The 17,444-nt window shown below is 44.8% G+C and overlaps 1 protein-coding gene across 23 annotated transcripts in view; it reads right to left on the bottom strand.

The window, feature by feature from the left end:
• The window catches only part of LPP (LIM domain containing preferred translocation partner in lipoma), a 381,405-nt gene that overhangs the window by 18,442 nt on the left and 345,519 nt on the right, over window positions 1-17,444 (bottom strand). For all 23 annotated transcript variants that reach the window (XM_068692525.1, XM_068692517.1, XM_068692524.1 and 20 more), the window contains one exon: window positions 1,446-1,624. In XM_068692525.1, coding sequence (XP_068548626.1) covers window positions 1,446-1,624 — 179 coding nt within the window. The remainder of the gene's footprint in view (window positions 1-1,445; window positions 1,625-17,444) is intronic.

The following is a 17,444-nucleotide window of genomic DNA, read 5'->3' as shown; positions in this document are numbered from 1 at the left end:
AGGGGGTACCTAAGTGTAGCATGAGCATCAGGAACTGTTTTATTATCAAAACTGTATACAAGATGTAGATTGCTTGACCTCCAGACCAGAATATCATTGGTGATCAGTTAAAAAGGGGCTGGCCAAAGTCCTGCTGAACACATGGCAACCTGGCCAAAGACATTCTGAATGTCCCACTAGGTCTTCTGCTACTCCCCCATCACCTTCCCCTCCACCTTTTGTTCAATGATTTTATGTCCTTTACTTGGATTGACAGCATCCCATTTTCCACTCTCAGAGCCCTGAGGTCCAGATCTGTTCACTGCCAAAAGACTTGAAGATGGACATCAACCCTTGCTCATAACCTTTCTCCAGAAGGAATATGAACCTCAAGACCTGCAGGACTTGAAGGAGAAGCAGCCTCCAAACCATATCTGGTTTGGAGAGAAACCTTTCATGAGCATAACCGGTGCTTTAGCCTCATGCTGGGCCTCTGCTCAAGACCAATTTTTATCTTACTTGTCTTCTGACACAGAAAATCAAACCAGCACACAGCCATTTCAGCACCTGTCAATTAACCCGACCTATCTGAGCTCCAGGGAACATCCTCATGTTGGATTTTAACATGCGAGTTGATCGTGGCTGCTTTCCTTTCTGTCAAGTCAGTCTGCTTCTTTGAGCTTTCAGGCCCACACACTGATGTCACGAGGCTCTAATTAAGTCTACCCCCTTAGAAATTAAGAGATAAATGGTTGAGATGTAAACTCACATTTGTCAGTATTGATTTCCTCTTATAATTGAGGGGTGTAATGTGTCTGTCTTTCCCATACAGGGGAAACATTTGTGCTCTGATTATATCTACCTGTCTTCCTCAGATTAGCTGTGATGATGGGGGTGGTAGCATGGCAATGACAGAAGCTATTTGCAACTATACCTTTCAACTTACTTTAAATAGCGGCTTCACTATAAATTATTACCAGGGCTGTATTTTTAGCAGCTTTAAAATCTAATTAGCAACTAGAAACAAGAGGAACTGTGAGCATCCTGTGGACACCTAGATCCCTCTAGCTGGTAAGCAAATACCTGCAGAGTCCAACTGCACAGGACCTCTCCTAATTGCTTGGTAGACAAAGGGGAGAGACACTGATGTGGAAGTGCAGGTAGAGCCAGGGAAGAGAAATGTGCACGTGCTGCAGGGGGAGTGCAAAGCATTTAAAACAGAGGAACACAGGGGATATCCATAAATTCAGATCTAAGCAAGATCAAGCATCAGCAGCTGTTAATCAATTAATCTTGCCTGTCACAGCATGCCTGATTGAAGCAAAGCTCTGATGACTTCTTAAGAGTCTTCAGAGTAAGCCGCAGAGGGTCCAGAGCTTTTTGGACACTCAGCAAAAAGAAAAGGAGGATTTTTAGGAACAAAAGAGAAAGACAAGCAAAGCCACTGAGAGCAGCTTGGGACGTACTTATGGAAATCCTCGATGCAGTGGATGTTCCCACCGGCATCCACGGTGAAGGGGATCCCATCCAGGCTGCGATGGCACATCACACAGGTGAAGCAGTGGGGATGGTAGGCCTTCCCGGTGGCTCGGAGAATCCTTTCCATGATGGGCTTCGCACAGACACTGCATTGCTCCAGTGTGTTCTGCAAATAAAACGTACACAACCACATGTGAGCGCCATCTCAGCAAGGCACTGAAGCTTCTATAGCCAAGAGCATGAGAGTGTTATGCAGCCCGTGCTCCTGTGTGCTTTGCCTCCATACTGCCCAGCCTGGATGACCTTTTGCAGCTGAGTTATCAGAGAAAACCTCCATGATGTGCAGTGCAAAGCTGAAGCTCACGCTCCTGGGGCTGTACAGAGACCCCTTAACTGCTCTGCAAATACAGGTCTCATAAAGAACCTTCATCTGCCTCGTATGTAAATCAATCTTCTTCTACCAGCAGGGAAACTGCTGGTGAGTCTGGGGAGAAAAAACAGCAACCGCAACAAAAGCACTGCAAAGACAGTTCAGGATGACCTCATGTAATCATTTATCTCTAGCCCACCGTGTCTGAGATGACTGAAATGCCAGCTCCAAAGCCAGGCTCTTTCGCCTCACAGCTTTTATGTACTGGCCCACTCCTGAAGCACTGGAGCCAAAAAAACACCTTTCAAGTGGGCTGCACTGAGTGATTCACCCCATTTCAACTCTCACTCAGCCCTACAGTCAGTTATAGAGAGACCAACACAACTGTGCTTCAAAGAGTTGTCCGTGAGACACTCCAGCCCTCCGGACACCAATGTGCAATTCACCATTTAAATGAAGCACCCAAAAGACACGTGCCATGACCTGAGGGTACAACACACAGAGATGCTACCTGTAAGTCTATGGCAATGACCTGGGTCATTTTGCTGGACTTCAGGAAAGCAAAATTTCACTCACTGCTCTTGCTTGATGAACCCTAGAGATTTCAAACAATGTTATCAATGTTTGAATCCTGGATGAGACAGAACACCTATGATTACAATACTGATTATGACTGAGATACACAGAAATGAGAAGAGTAAAAAAAAAAAAAAAAGGAAAAGAAAAAAAAAGGCACAGAAATATAAAAAGCTGCTGAAAGGCAGCTCACGTTGACAAACGCAGGAAGGCTGAAGTTCTGCTTCCTCATGCAACAAAATTCCCAGGGAAAACAGTGCTTTGACTGACCGCACTGTTATTGCTTCTCTGAGCCAATATTCTCAGGGGTAAGATCCAGTCCTTACATGTGCAGCCAAGACGTATTGTCAGGAGATGAATCACCCAGGAACTCAGAGAGGTTACTTCTGCACTCACACATACACTGTTGGACATTATCTCTAGGCTGCAAATCACAATTATGATACAAACATATAAACACACAGGTTCATATCAGAAGATCAAAAGGATTGTTTTTGGAAAGCTTGATATGAAAAGTCCTGAATTTCAGCCCGTTTGAGAACTGTCTAACACATTTGTAAAGAGAGCACAGCCAGACTAGCCTTGGTTTCAGACTGGATTTTGCTTTATGCTTTGTAATAATGGGCAGGAAAGAATTATTGCTGGCCTTTCTGTCTGGTTACTGTCACCATCATCATCATTATAACAGTAGCTGGTATGCCAGAAAAAGCAAGGTCAATAATTTTCTCCTTGGAGGAATAACCTGGCAAAATTACCATTTTGCTTTGCATAAGCAGATCACATCATCTCAGTCCACATCCCTGCTGTTCTCCGTACTGCCAAGGAAGGAATGCTGTACATCTGCAGATGCTGATGGAAGATTGTGCCACTCGTAAGGCATCTATGACAACTTCTGAATACGTACAGGTACGGAGCATTTGCCTCACCAAGTCACTGCTTGCCTCGTTTCCAACAGTTGCCAGCAACAGAGGCCAAGGGCAAATGAAATCAGGACAAACAAATACGGTAATTGCTGAGGATGTACTCCCAGCCTCCAGCAAGTTCTGGCTTAGAGACTTCCTAAGCCAGAGCTCAACATCTCTGTGCCCAATAGCCTTGAGTAGATGGTCCTCCCATGAAGTTTCCTGATGGCTTTCTGAACTCTGACAAACACTGAGCACCCACAACCTGGAGTTTCACGGCTTACCTATGTATCCAAGAGCTGCCCTGCTAAGCAGTTTGCCTGGTCTCCAGACAGCAGAAGTGAGCAAAATCTACCTGGTGCTGTGAGCGGAGCACAAACCAGTAGCTGCCATCCATCCCACAAAGGGATGTGTGGTCTGGAACTGCTTCACTACAGACCTAATACAGCTCCTACTCACGCACTTCAGAGAGAATTAAGACTGCAAGGGGGTAATTGCCATCATCTTGCCTGACATCTCATGCTGTGATGGCTTTGGTGGGAGTTTTGCAGTGACCAGGGTGGCAGGTAATCACGTTTCTGGATTATGCCTTCAGAAACAAGTCTTCTACTCCCAAATCTCAGCTCGGTCACACTGCCTGACGTTCTCACAGCCAAACACGACGAGCATTTTAAATTAACCAACTCCTGATTAAACCGATACAATCCGAAAATCAGACCTGAGAAATTTATTCTTTTCATCCTTCCAAGTCTGTACCAGTGAGGAAAAACAAAGTCATTAGTTTCAGACTACAGCTCACTCCCTGTCTGGGAGTATATTTGCTTAAGCCTTGTTCCTTGCTAGAACCCTGGCTCGAACCCTTCTCTTCAAGGTGTTACCACAAGATGCCAAAGGGAAAGCTTCCTTGATTCACGCCCATTTGACATCGGGTTGCTGTAAGGCAGGATTTGGCCTGTGGAGCTAACAGGGTTTTCTTTGATTCTCTAATCAGGTTATCCCACACGCCTAAATGCTGCCCCAGCAGCTAACAACCTGCACAAAGGTATTTCTGCACATTATGGGAATAGCTTCGCTGTAGGATTTCAAGTTCAGCTTCTTGATTTCGCTCTTTTATAGTTCAGCTAACTCTCCTAGCACTTCGTGGAGCTTTTAGGCCTTTAGAAAGCCAAACAAGATGAAGAAAAATAAAATGATGGTGCTTTTTTTTTTTTTATTTACTTTTCCTCCTGAGCTGCCACTGCCAGCCCCAGGGTGCATCTGATGAGCTACGCAGAGCATCAAAGTAAGGCAAAGAGAAGAACCAGCTAGGAAACATCAGACCTTGGTGTTGTGGTTGAATTCGTATCAGAAGAATACAGCCCACTATCCAGGAAGGGCTGAAGGGGAAGTTTACCACCATTTTCCAGTATTTTTTGGCTAAGAAGCAGGGAGTGACCTCCTTTATTGGAGACATTGTGTCTCCAACCCTGATTTTGGGAGGGTTTGAAAAGGACAAGGCAGGAACAAGTGACACAACCCATTTCTACATGGGCCTTGCATTAAAGACTGAGTCTGGGTCCAGGCCTCTTGTGAGCAGAGCTGCTTATCCGTGGCAAAGAAGAAACATCTCAGCTGGGGAGAATAATGCAAACTAACACATCTGAAAGGAGAAATAACCCCGAGTGAACATGCACTAAGATGCAGGCAAAGAACAGGTGAAGTGAGCAGGTTATCAATTAGTTGCTTGCAGGTAAAGACTGAGAGACTTAAAAAAAAACACAGCCCAACCAACAACAAAATGGGAACACCTATCAGATAATAAATGTCAGGGGGAATCATTCAGGGCCTCCCCGTAGCAACACTTGGCCCTACAGAGACACAGAAAGCCAACGGGAGCTGCTCTGCAGATGGTGGGATTAAACGTGGGAAACAAGATGAAAAGCCAAGCTGCTGGGGAACAGTTCTGGGGTGCAAGAGCCATTAAGGACTGGAAGGGGTTGAATCCCCTCCTGCAAACTGAACGTCCCAGATGGAAAGCTGGCAGACAGCTTCAGGAGCAGTGCTGCAGCGACAGCCAAGCAGCCTGTGGGCTGCAGCACATCCAGCTTCCCTGCTCTGGATTAAAACCCCCCAGAACCAACCTTTGGGTGACAGCAGGAATTCACAACACGGTGCAGCGCACGGAACCTCCCACAATGACCTAGCAGTGAATGCAGGAGAAAAGCCACCGAGATTAGTCACTGCTGCTTATGTGCTGGCAATTCATCTGGAATGCTAATGAACGTAACCTCTCCTGCACTCCGCATGGCAGACAGAGGAGAGCTCATGCACTGGGCCACGAGGATGGTATAGCTTGTTTTGCTGGGAAAGGGGAGGGAAGTTGCTGGAATAAATTATGTTGGCAATTCATGCGTGGGGACATGAACTCATTTCGTGAGCACTGGAGAAGAAACATTTTTGGAGTGACTGCAGAGGAGATGGTATTAGCTGCGGGAACCAAAAGTGACTGTTGTGCTAAAAACAGGCACACGGTCAACTACTGTAGTTGAACTGTAACTTAGTAAAGTGTGGTAAGTGAATTGCTTTAAATCTTGTGACTCTGTCCTTCATTTCCTCAGACTGTGAGGAGAGCGGAGCAGGAGACATTTTCCCCATTGTGGGATGATTTTTGAGGCTTGAAAATATTTCCATACTTAAGTGAAGACAGAGCACTTTAATCTCAAAAAGTCTGGTGAATTTATAAACCCCAAATTAGATCAGGTCAATTGAAATGCTGCACTTCAAATGATTTCAAATGGTTTCATTTAGGGCTTTGGTCTGCAAATATATAGTTGGATTATAAATTAAATATAAAGCAGACAGTGGTGGAGGGGTTAAGTGTCAAGATGTAATTTCAACACTTTCAAAACCTTTTTTTTTTAATAGAAAAAGAACATTGAAGACTGAGACCCCAGTTCCCTTCCCAAAGTCCTCAGCCATCCCCAGTGATGATTTACCATCTTTCTCCACAGATGGGTAAATCTTGGCACATGCAGCTTTTAATTCACTAATGACTGGCATGAAATTCCCTCCTCCCTATCCAAAGGGAAAAATCTAGGCACGTGTGGGTTAACTTTTCCTGCTTACCTTACCAACTGGACACGTTATTAGCAGTGGGTGACACTTTCCTGCCCTTTGTGCTGCTCTCAGAGGGGTAGGTGCTGGCAGATCTCGGCTGGATCCCTGCCGCTCAGGTCACATTGCCATATATCTGTGCCAGTGTGTACAGGGGGGGGAAGAGGCATGACCCCTGACAGCCAGAAATAATCTGGAAAAAGTCCCTAATTCAGCCACAGTGGTAAGCAGTGAGGGTGCTCTTTAGGTGGTAGAGTTTGTTTTGCTGGGAGAGGGGAGAAAAGATGCCGGGATAAATTACCTTGGCAGCCCTGCAATGCTGCCAGTGTGATGTGGGTTGGTGCTGAGCACACAGCTACCGACAGCTACGCAGGGTAGGCTCAGGCCCTGGAGGTTGCTGTTTTCAGTGGCTTTCAAATAGTTCTTCCATTCGGCTCGGTTTTCAGTGGCTTTCCCAGCACAGTAGCAATACCATGGCTGGCATGTTTCCCCTCTGCTGGAATCTGCTTTTCTTGTTAGGATCAACCCAATTCAGCTTTGTGTTTTTGGACTCTGAGCAGCTGGAGGTGAATCTGGCCCGGAGTCCTCCCAGCATACATGGTGAAAGAGTCCCTTCCCCTTGCCCTGTAACTATTAGAGACAGACTAATGTATTTTTATGGCTTGTGTGAGTAGTAAAAATGACAACAACAGGCAACCGAGTCCACAAATGTGTGGTAGCATCAAGGCCATGATTAAAATGGAGCAGGGTTCAAGAAGAGGTTTGTGAAAGATTAGCAGGTATCAAAATAGGCTCTACAGCGAGAGGAAGGAGCTCCATTTGCTCTTCCTTAAGACAGCTATCTTACCAAACGGAGGTTAAGGGATTGCTTTACTGCCATCTGAGCATGCCCACGGGTGGAGAGGAGCCCTCGAGAAGGCAGCTGCTGGATCTGGCAGGCTCACAGGCTGCCCGTGCTAACTAGAGGTAGATATTTTTAACAGTGAACATAATTAAAATTAGGAACAGGGTGATGTCTCTGTTGCTCTGCCCTGTTTTACAGAAGACCCACGGCCACCTCCAGCACCAACAAGTTGAGACCCATGCTGGAACACCAGGGTTAAGCGATCTGCTCTGCATTAGGCTCAGCGTCCGACCACAATCACACTGACTCCTTCCAGCTAAAAATCCACAAGCTGCCTCATGTTGGAAGTTACTTAACTGCTCTCTGGCACTCGAAGCTACTCATCTTCTGTGCATTCCTCGCTCTGACAACACTGGGGTCTTTGTCACTTAAAAATGGCAGCACTTAGGAACATAACTGAGGGACTCGTACTGTAAATTTTTGGGCTGAAGGTAAAACGCCTGGTTTTACTTCTGCTTTTTCCATCATGTAACTGTCAGAGGCAAGGCAGCTCCCTGCTCTGTGCCTCAGTTTGCCTGTAAATTCAATGGCTATAGGAGTTGCACAATCCTGGGAGAAACAAGATGCTGTTACATTTGATAAACACTTGTGAAGTGGTCTGTGTGCCCAAATCGTTTCTTGATGGAAACAAGATATTTAACAGCCACAATTCCAGCTAATCTATAACGACTGCATGCACCTCAAAAGTCCCCAAAGTCTGACTTGGGGTAGCGCAGGATGGGGGAATAGGTGGTGCAGTGCTTCTGTGTGGCCACTGCAATTTGCAAGAGTAAAATATTGCAGTCTTGGGGAAGTGCTCTCCAACTCACACGACTCTTTTTATCCTCTAAGCCTAGGAAATTTTTTCAACAACAACAATTGTAATCACAGATAATACTACAGTAAATCAAGTAATTGTTAAGGATGCTTTCAAGTGCTATGTAGAGGAACTTTGTTACACATCTTGGTAATCAGCTCCTGTTCCTGCAGTAATTTCCCTTCTGCTGAAGCTGTGTGTCCAAACCTTCTCACATCTTGACATCAAAAAAAAAGAGGAGCAGCACATTCCTCACACAAACCCAAAACAGTGCATACTGTACATCAGTGAGCCCTGCTTGGGCTTTCTGTTGGTACTGCTGACCACAGGTACAAACACAGCGTAACCATGTGAAGTCATGTGAAGTTGGTTGTGTTGCACCAGGACTGCAGCTGGAGCAGCAAGCGTCCCACCAGGCTTCTGGAGCACTGAGAGATGAGCACCAGCAAAGCAGAGCACCAAGCATGAGCCTGCCTTGTCTTATTGGATCATCCACCCCAGATTTCTTTAATCCGAGGAGATCCCAAGCTCATGACAAGCCCTCCAGCCCTCGTTCCAACCTGCTGCATAATGCACTGCCTGGGGTAAGATGCTGATTTTCCAAGATTTCTGATTTGAAGGAAATCCCTCACAATCCCTCCTAGAAGGCTGGGGGTAAGCGGTTTGTTCCAGGCTTCGGTGGCTCAGTAGAACTGGCACAGAGCTGCCACCAAAATCCCTGGACCCTGCTGGCGATTAGCATCGCTCCGGACCCCGGGGTCACTACCTAGGGATGAATCACCCGCCGGGGCTGTGCCAACTGCAGAGCGCCCGTCTTCAGCTGGCTCAAGGATTTGTTGGGCTTCTTTCTAAAGCTACCGAGGTTCACTCCACTGTGAAATAAAATGATGATACGCCATTAGCTTTGCTCCTCAGGGACAGGAAGAATATATTGCACATTTTGATAGCCTGTGCTTTTACCTATTATTAACAACATGCCAGGTGACAGCACCTACAACCCAGTCACAACACCGGGCTGCACGGTACGAAGTGCTCTAGGGGATAAAGCAAAGCTGTTCCCTAAAAGCCCAAGAGCTTCTAGTCCTTGCACTACAGATGCTGCCTTGCTTGCCTTACACGTTCTCACCATCAAATCCATCTCTTCCTTCAAAACACGATGTGCCTGACCTCGTATGCCACCCTGGGAGTTTTGCCTAAATAAGGCCTGAAGGATCTGTCCCATCGTGATTGCTTTCCGCACAGGCAGCAGGAATTACACGCAGCTGGGAGATGTGGCAAGCGGGGAGCAGCTCCACTCTGCTCCTTGTTTAGATACAATTGTGGACAACACAGAGATATAAAGCTTAATTAGCAACGCTGAGGAAGCTGTTAGAGAGGCATTTTAAACCGCTTGCAGTTTAAACTGATTAGAACTTTGTGAAAACAAAACAAAATTGTGTAGCAAATCGTTAGGCCAAAATCCAAGTACAATTGAACCGCATCAAAGGAAAAACAAAGAAGTTACTATCAGCAAGAAGTAGTTTTTTTTTTTTTCCTTTTCTTTTTGGTAGCGAATTTAATTTCATAGCCTTTAATAAACCTGATGCTCCAATCCAAGCTTGCCACTCTGGCAAAGCGCTTAACCAAAATAACACTGGAACTCATAGTTGGCAGACTGAAGAGGCTATAAATTGGTCAGATCTGGGTGGAATACAAGAAAAAAATCCAAAATTCCATTCAATCTTCCTGTTTTAGAATTTTGATGTAACTGACCATTGACATGGAAATGTTATCTTGACCTTAACTGCTAAAGCTGACTTGCGGAGGAAAAAATGACTGACTCTGTGACATTTCGGTGGTTATTTATAGTTCCCCTCACCCTCTTCTTTCTTGGTCTTCTTACATTAGAAATGAATTCTCGCCTGCCATGCTTTTCCTGAAGGACTGAGCAATGCAAGAATTTGTGACAAAAACTATCAAGAAAATGGAATCTGGTTGATTAGCATGGAAATAAAGTTTTATTTGAAACTGTTTTCGTCAATAAGGCAGCACCCAGCAAAGATGAGCTTCTCTATTTATTTCTTTTGTTACGGATTGACCAACAGCAGCCCTTTAACTACCACCTATTTATATTTAAAGCTGTTATTTTATGCCTCCCATGTTCTCCAGGAGAGATTTCATGGAAAAAAACAAAACAGTGGAAAAGATGGGGGAACTGCTTAAGAGCCTGGATATTTCTAGAAGTTAGAAGAAAAAAAAAAAGCAGAATCCTTCCCCTCCACTCTTCAAGAATAAAAACCTCACCTCTTTAAGCCACAAGGAGAGGCACACAATCCATTTTCCCCTTCCTATTTCAAGGCACAGATAAGGGCATGTCTAAGCTGCTTCTAATAGCTACCAAAGGTTCAATATTTCAGCTGAATATCAGTTTAACATCTCTGCCTTCCACCTAAATTACTCGAAGAGAATGCAAAGCTCGTACTCCTCTCACCTAAGTCACAAGGGACAGTCATGTTTTCTAGAGGCAGGGAAAGAGCACTGGGGACTAAGGATGCCTGGCGTCTGTCCTTGGGCTCAGCAGTGACTCAGAGCTTCATTTTATTATTTTCCATCTCCGTGCCTCACATTATCTGCAGAGTGGGTTCAGTGTGATGTTGGGAGGCCTGTGATGCTCTGACAGAAGTAATGTCACCGGTTTGAATGCCAAAGCTGACACCTAGAACTCCCAAGAAGTAAACAAGTCCCCAAAACAACAGAACCAAAACCAGCAAGATGAGATTTTCTTTTTTTTTTTCCACAAAATTTCATAGAACTGCCACTGAAGCACCTTTTGAGCACAAGAGAATTTTTTCAGTGTATACATACAAGTTGCGAAATACAGGTCATGGCAACGGTTCAGCATAAAAATAGCTGCTTTTAATAGATAACGTAATCCAATATAAAGCTTGGAAAAAAACGCAACAGAACTCTCAATGCACTTGGATGCTGCTGCTACCTGGACTGACAGTGAAAATATGATTCTTCCAAATCTCTGAAGTGTTCTTCAAGAGCTGCCAAATGCATTTAAGTCCCTGATGTGAGGAGAACATGTTAGAGCCTTTAGGGCAATGGGAAACTTATCTGTGCCTGGAACACAAGGGCTGAAACCTCTGTAGGTGCTCTGAGATCCTTCCAAATTGAGAGAAAACGTAGTTTTTTATTTTGTATTTCTTAAAGAAACTCTCTTGAGTGAAACGTATTTTAAAGACTTTGGAAGAACATTGGGCAGGGATGACTGGCAACAGGCACTGGCCACTGCTGAGGATAACAGCAAGAGGAATTCAGAGAGTCACTGTAAGGCAAGAATTGAGTCTACTCGTTCCCCACCATGGTGAAGGGGGCAGTTTTTTTTTTTTTTTTTGGCCAGGATTTCTTCAGAGGTTTGAATCGAGTCATCCCCTGGAGCGACACCCATTCTTCTGTCTAAAGTCAGGCTCTAATTAGAAATAAATGCAGGCTGCTGAGTAAGTCCAGGGTCAAATATATCCCCTAGCAGGTACTGAGATTATTTTTAGATGTAATGACATCCCTAGTTCTTTTCATTCAGGTGACCTGGATGTTTGCTTCAGTTCCTGGTCTGGAGAAGAAAGTTCGAGCTGCCTGCTGAGATAAGAGTGACAGGGGAGAAAGGGATACAAAGAGGGAAATGGAGACAGCTATATATGGAGAATCTAGACGAGACAGAGCACGAGAATTACCCAAGGAAGTCTACAGTAAGATGTGAGAGAAATGAAAAACAATCTGCTTTCTAGCTGGAGACTGATACTCCACCATAAGCGTCCATCCATCACCCTCCTTTCTCCACTACAAGATGTTCTCAGCCAGAGAAAGACGTGGAGATGCAGAGGGGCTGATGTCTATGACTCTAGCCTACCTCCAAGGGCAATTCTGCTGGAACTCCACTGCTATGGACATCACTGACAGACAGTGACGTAGGATTGGGAGAAAAAGGATGGCACATGATTTCTTCTAACCCCTACAGACTGATACCTGTGCTATAGACCAGATCCTCTGCGCCATCCTTGGAATGATGTGTGAGAGATGACTGAAAAGCTTTGGGCTACTTCTTCCATTCAAATATGGGGGTGGGACTGGTGGGCAGAAGCTTCCTTACAATACAATTGCCTACCTAGTTTATCTAACATCTTGGTACTGTTCTGTTACTCATGAACTGGAGATGTGAAAAAAGAAGTTTCCTTACTTTGGACAGACAATATGGATACTTGGACAGATCCTGAACGGCAAAACCATTGAAATACAAATGAAAACAGGCTCTGTGATCTGCTGTCGAGAGCAGATGGACGTATCTGAGTAGGTGGTAATTCTCTGGTGTCAGCAAGGTTAGTCAAGGATGTTCACTCTAAGTCATTTCTTTCCCTTTCATCACCACAAGAAATTCTGGATTAATTTGGAATATGAAGGACACTGGTCTGAGCTGTCAGGAAGGTTTATGTCAGAGCAGAACAGACTGAAAATCAAGCTGACAGTTGGCATTTCTTTACCCGCTCTTTTACATCACTTGAGGAGGCTGCCCTGTGTATTATTTAAAGTTGAAAAGCACAGGCACTGAACATTGTGCTAGTCAGCTAAGTGTCAGCTCCTAATATACACTAACCAGATTACTCCATAGTTTGTGAAAGCAACACCACCAAAGGCTTTCAGCCAAGTATTACATTAAAAAAAGAAACAACAGTCGAGAAAATACAGTAAACCCCAAAGGTGAATGGAGCTTTTGAAAAGGAGAGATTAACTTGGGCACACAGAGCAGGAACACAAGCACCACGGTCTTGTGACAGTGCTTGAGAATCAACAAGCAAAGCAGAGCAGCAACGGAAGAAGAAACCAACTCATCCAGCCTCACCGTTCTCCTAGTGACACAGTTACATAAGGAATGTGCTTTTATATAAACACGTTGAATGTATAATAAATATTATATAACGTGCCCATTCTCCAGTCAATAGCGTCCTCTTGGCGCATGGACTTTTGTGCTGAAATCAGTGCCTATGGAATATAGAGGAAAAATGACATTATTCCAGGATGACTGCTCTGTAACTTTTCCGTTCTGTTCTGGGGATTTTATTTTCCACAGTTGTGGAAAAAGAGAGTGCTCTGGTGCTTCACATAGTATTTTAAAATGTCTGAGATCTTTCACAGTCACCTGCACCGGTGGTTGTTTCTTATTAACTGCTGAATTGCTCATTTCCATCCTAAATCAAGTTACTTCCAACTTTCCTTTCTGAATACCAGAAACTGTCTTTTCCCCAGCAAGAACATCTGAACACCCAAACTAATCTAACCCTTGCCTTCTGCCAAGCAGCTCATGCAAAGTAAAACTGGTATGGTTCATATCTTTCCATAGCTGCCGATTTAACAGCTCTCCTAGGAACAGAAGGAAGGGCCATCCTTCACCACACGCTAAATATGGATCAGGTCCAGGTGCAAAGGCGCGAGACATCCTGGTAGTAACACGTGGCTCATGTGCCTGACCAACCCAGCTACACACATCGATGAGCACTGGTGGTCTCCTAATGGAAAAAACGCGTTTTGTTGCTGGCACCATACTACCCTACTGTGCAAAATGATCCCTCCTCCCCTCCTGTACCGCTACACCAGCTTCCAAAGAGATGAGGGAAAAGGACAGAGGGACAGGAAGCAGTGGTGAAGGGTGTGGAGCTAGGAAGTGACCTAGGACTTTCTGAGTCATCCTTTTTTCCGGGTTTGCTGCTAGGGCAGCATAGCCCAGCTCTGCCCTACCTGTAAGCTTTCCTATGGAAAAGTTAATGTTGGCTCCTTCGTATGCAATGCAAGTCCAGCGAGCATCCTCCTGCCAGTTCTGCAAGGGCAGCTAAGGAGTCTTGCTGGAAATCTGGCCCCAGAGAGAAACAGCAATGGAAAGCAGCCATTTCAGAAGCACGTTATTAAGCCATCAGACCAGTAGCTACAGGATCCCCATGGAAAAGTTGATCCAGGCACTTCGTATAATTACTTGAGCCCTCCCAGAGTCATTTATTCCCCTTTGTGGTTGGCAGGGAAAGTCAATATCTTCTCGAGCTGCAAAGTCATAGGGCTTTTTAAGAAGTCCAGTTTGTAGGTGAAGATGTTTCTCTTAGCAGAGCCTTCACTTGAGTACACTGCTCAGGAGCGATCCAGGCGTTTCACAGAGCTAATGCAACAAGTTCAGATGAGCATGGCATGCGGTCAGGTTTACGCTTTCCATTTGCTTTACCTACATATGTTTTAACACTCACATTTTTAGATGAAGAGGAATAAAAATAGATTAATTGTACATACTGCCTACAGTACTGCTGGACTCCACCTGTGGGAAGGAATTGGAGTTTAAATTTTATTAAAGTTGCACATGTTTCCAGGAGGCTGCTAATTATCCTGTGTCTTTTATACAGTATTTCTGGCTCCAGGGTCTCTCTGTACTTTTCTGAAAGAAACCCAACACAAAAATATTTGAGCTGAGATCTGGAATGCGTGACTGAAAACCTTGCACTCACTCCAGGGTTCATCTGACCCTACGTATCCTTGTTCTTACCAAGCTTAGGAAAATGCTTTGAGATCTGCCGGTGAGAAAATACTGCCTGGATACCAAAGACCTGTCTTTCCAATTCAATTCTTCTGCTTCTATGAACTTTAAACTCCACTGTTTCTCTGGCATCCCTAGCATTACAGCTGGGTGTAGAGCTGATCTTTTCAAGGCCTGATGTGTGAAGTAATTCACTTTGGGTACAGCCTTCCTTTTAACTGCTAATCGCTCACAGTCATATGCAGCAAAGTGTCCTTGGGGACAGGGTGTTCTACATTTTAGGGTGGTTTATTTGAGCTGTCTTTCCTTAAAGACATTCTATGCCTGCAGCTTGAGTTGGGGTATGTTCAGCATCTTAGAGAAAAAGAAAAAAACAAAGCAGCCCACAGTCTCTCACGGAGAAGTCAAACCCCAAGATGGCTAGAAGGAAGGCCAATTTTTGGAAACATCAGCTTTTACCTCTTCTGACCTAGATGGCTGACCACTCCAAGCACCATCTCCATAAGTGCCTTTCTTGAGCTCCTTGAACAAAGGCAAACAAATCCCCAGTGGTCGTAAATCATCATCATTCGGTGGTATCAGCTGGATTTAATGACATCTGGACCTGCCATGGCAGAGGTCTAACAGGAGGAACGTGTTAGCTAGCACCCTGCACAGGACACAGGGACCCTGCCAGCATACGATGTGCATGCTTCCCATCTTCCAGCCATGCCTGGGCTCTCTGCTCTCTTCTGGGAAGAGGACAAAAAGAAATCAAGACACCACCCCTTCTACACCAGCTCCACGGTTTGTGAGGTCCTTGGCACCACCACAGCATTGTTTCTGTGCAGAATCCCTGGCAACCGATCCAATTCAGACTTTTAGTGCTTTACAGGTTTAACATCAGCAAGCTGAGCTTCTTGACAAGAGATCCATCACTCATCTCATGGGACCTCCTGCACCACAGACCAGAACCATCACTCCAGCTCCAGCAGAAATTCATCGAGAGCTGTTGAACTAAGCTGGGATTCCATGACAGCATTCGGGCCTAGTCTAAAAACATCAAGAGATCAAGACTTATCGCTTACCAGTCTTCTTTTGAACCAGTAGGAACCGGTCATACTGTTAAATTATTTGTCTCATTTCTGCTGTGAATGTTTGGCTACCGCTTCCACCATTGTTCTGCCTTTCACCACTATAAAAGTTCCTTTAATAGCCAGTACCTCGCCTTGCACATTACATCACGCCACCTCTGGGAAGCTGAACTGTCTGAACTCACTTTCAAGTATTTTTTTCCTCCCACCTTTGGCTCCTTTCTTCATCCTCTTTTGTTTTCAGTATCCTCATAAGAAATGGAGAGCAGACTAGATAGGGGATTCCACTCTTCCACCAACACTGAACTTGGGTGCAAAACCACTCTTCAACATACTCCCTCCTGGCTTTTACAAGTAGGCCTTTTGCAAGGGTTGGTATCAGCCAACACTGGAAGGTTTCCTTAGCTGGCTGTATAGAAAGCTCTGCTCCTTCCAAAGGAACGCACTTTGCGGGATGAGCCTCCACCTATAGATAGAGCTGGTGTGCCAGAAGATGCTTGTTTTCTTCCCTGGAAGAAAAGAAGGCCTCCCTATTGGGTGTATTAAACTAGTTTTGCTCAAGCGAGCCCAGGACGTTCATCAATCCATGCCTCTGTTCCACTGACATCTTACTAAGCTGCTATTTTTCATCAACATTCTTTTTCAGCATTGTTAACAACAGCTTACAGATAAGCCTAATAGTACTCAATGCTTAACAGCTCTGCAGAACAGCACTAAAAATCAGTTTTAGCCATGCACTATCACACGAAGGGACATGTCTCTTCCTCTTGTAGAGATAGTCACACTGGCTTCAAAGACATTGTTGGGAGAAAAGATGACATCCCAGGCTGCCTGGGTACTGTCATGAGGAGTCTTAAGCAGAAACCATTAATAAGTTGTATCATTTAAAGGCATTTCTAGGTTTGTATAAAGAGAGGTAGCTACTTCACACATGAAATAAAAAATTCAGCATGTAGAAGGTTTGGCAGAAAGATTTAAGAATTGCTTCAACAGGAGAAAAAAAGTGTTTTCCCCTACTACAGACAAAAAACTTGCTAATCACTCTGACAAGCCCCTAAAAAGCAAAAAGTTACTACACTGGTTACTATCACGCAAGGGATAGCTGCAGTAAGACATGTCTGAGTGGCAGTATTTTCAAAGCTATTGGTCAAGCCTACTTCTGCCAAAAAGAAAGGACTCAAAATCATTGGAGATGATCCTATGGCTGGAAGAAGGGAGAGAGCTTGGAGGCTGACTGTTCCCTAAAAGATAAAACTGCAATACAAAAGAAAATACAGTCCCAATGAAAGACCTTTCACAAACAGAACCAGAAAAAGATGGAAAGATCCCCAGGGAGAAAGATGGGAAGCATCTGTCACAGCTGATACAGAGCAAGGGGAACCTCTGAAACTCATCTAAGCATACGGGAGTTTTAAGCGTATGGAATTCCACCTCCGTAAGTTACAGCGTTATAAGCACTTTGAATTATTCAGTGTCTTTTGGATGTTACACTTTTGTCTGCTGTAACCTTAACTCGCTTTGAGTTAATGGTGATAATACTACATCAAGGTATTTAAAGCTGGAGTACCAAGAGGCTAGTGATGGCCTCTGTCAATAACGCACTGCTCCAGCAAGAACATTTTCCCAAGCTGCTCTGACTACACTAGCACACAGCGAGGTGTAGAAGAGAAGACCAGCTAGGAGAAGCTCCCAGCACCTCCAGAGCTAAGTGCTCAGCTGACT

This window comes from Anas acuta, chromosome 9, assembly GCF_963932015.1.
Source record: "Anas acuta chromosome 9, bAnaAcu1.1, whole genome shotgun sequence".
In the NCBI taxonomy this organism is placed as follows: domain Eukaryota; kingdom Metazoa; phylum Chordata; class Aves; order Anseriformes; family Anatidae; genus Anas; species Anas acuta.
Note: the sequence above shows the minus strand (reverse complement) of the source record. Positions and strands in the feature narration are given on the sequence as shown.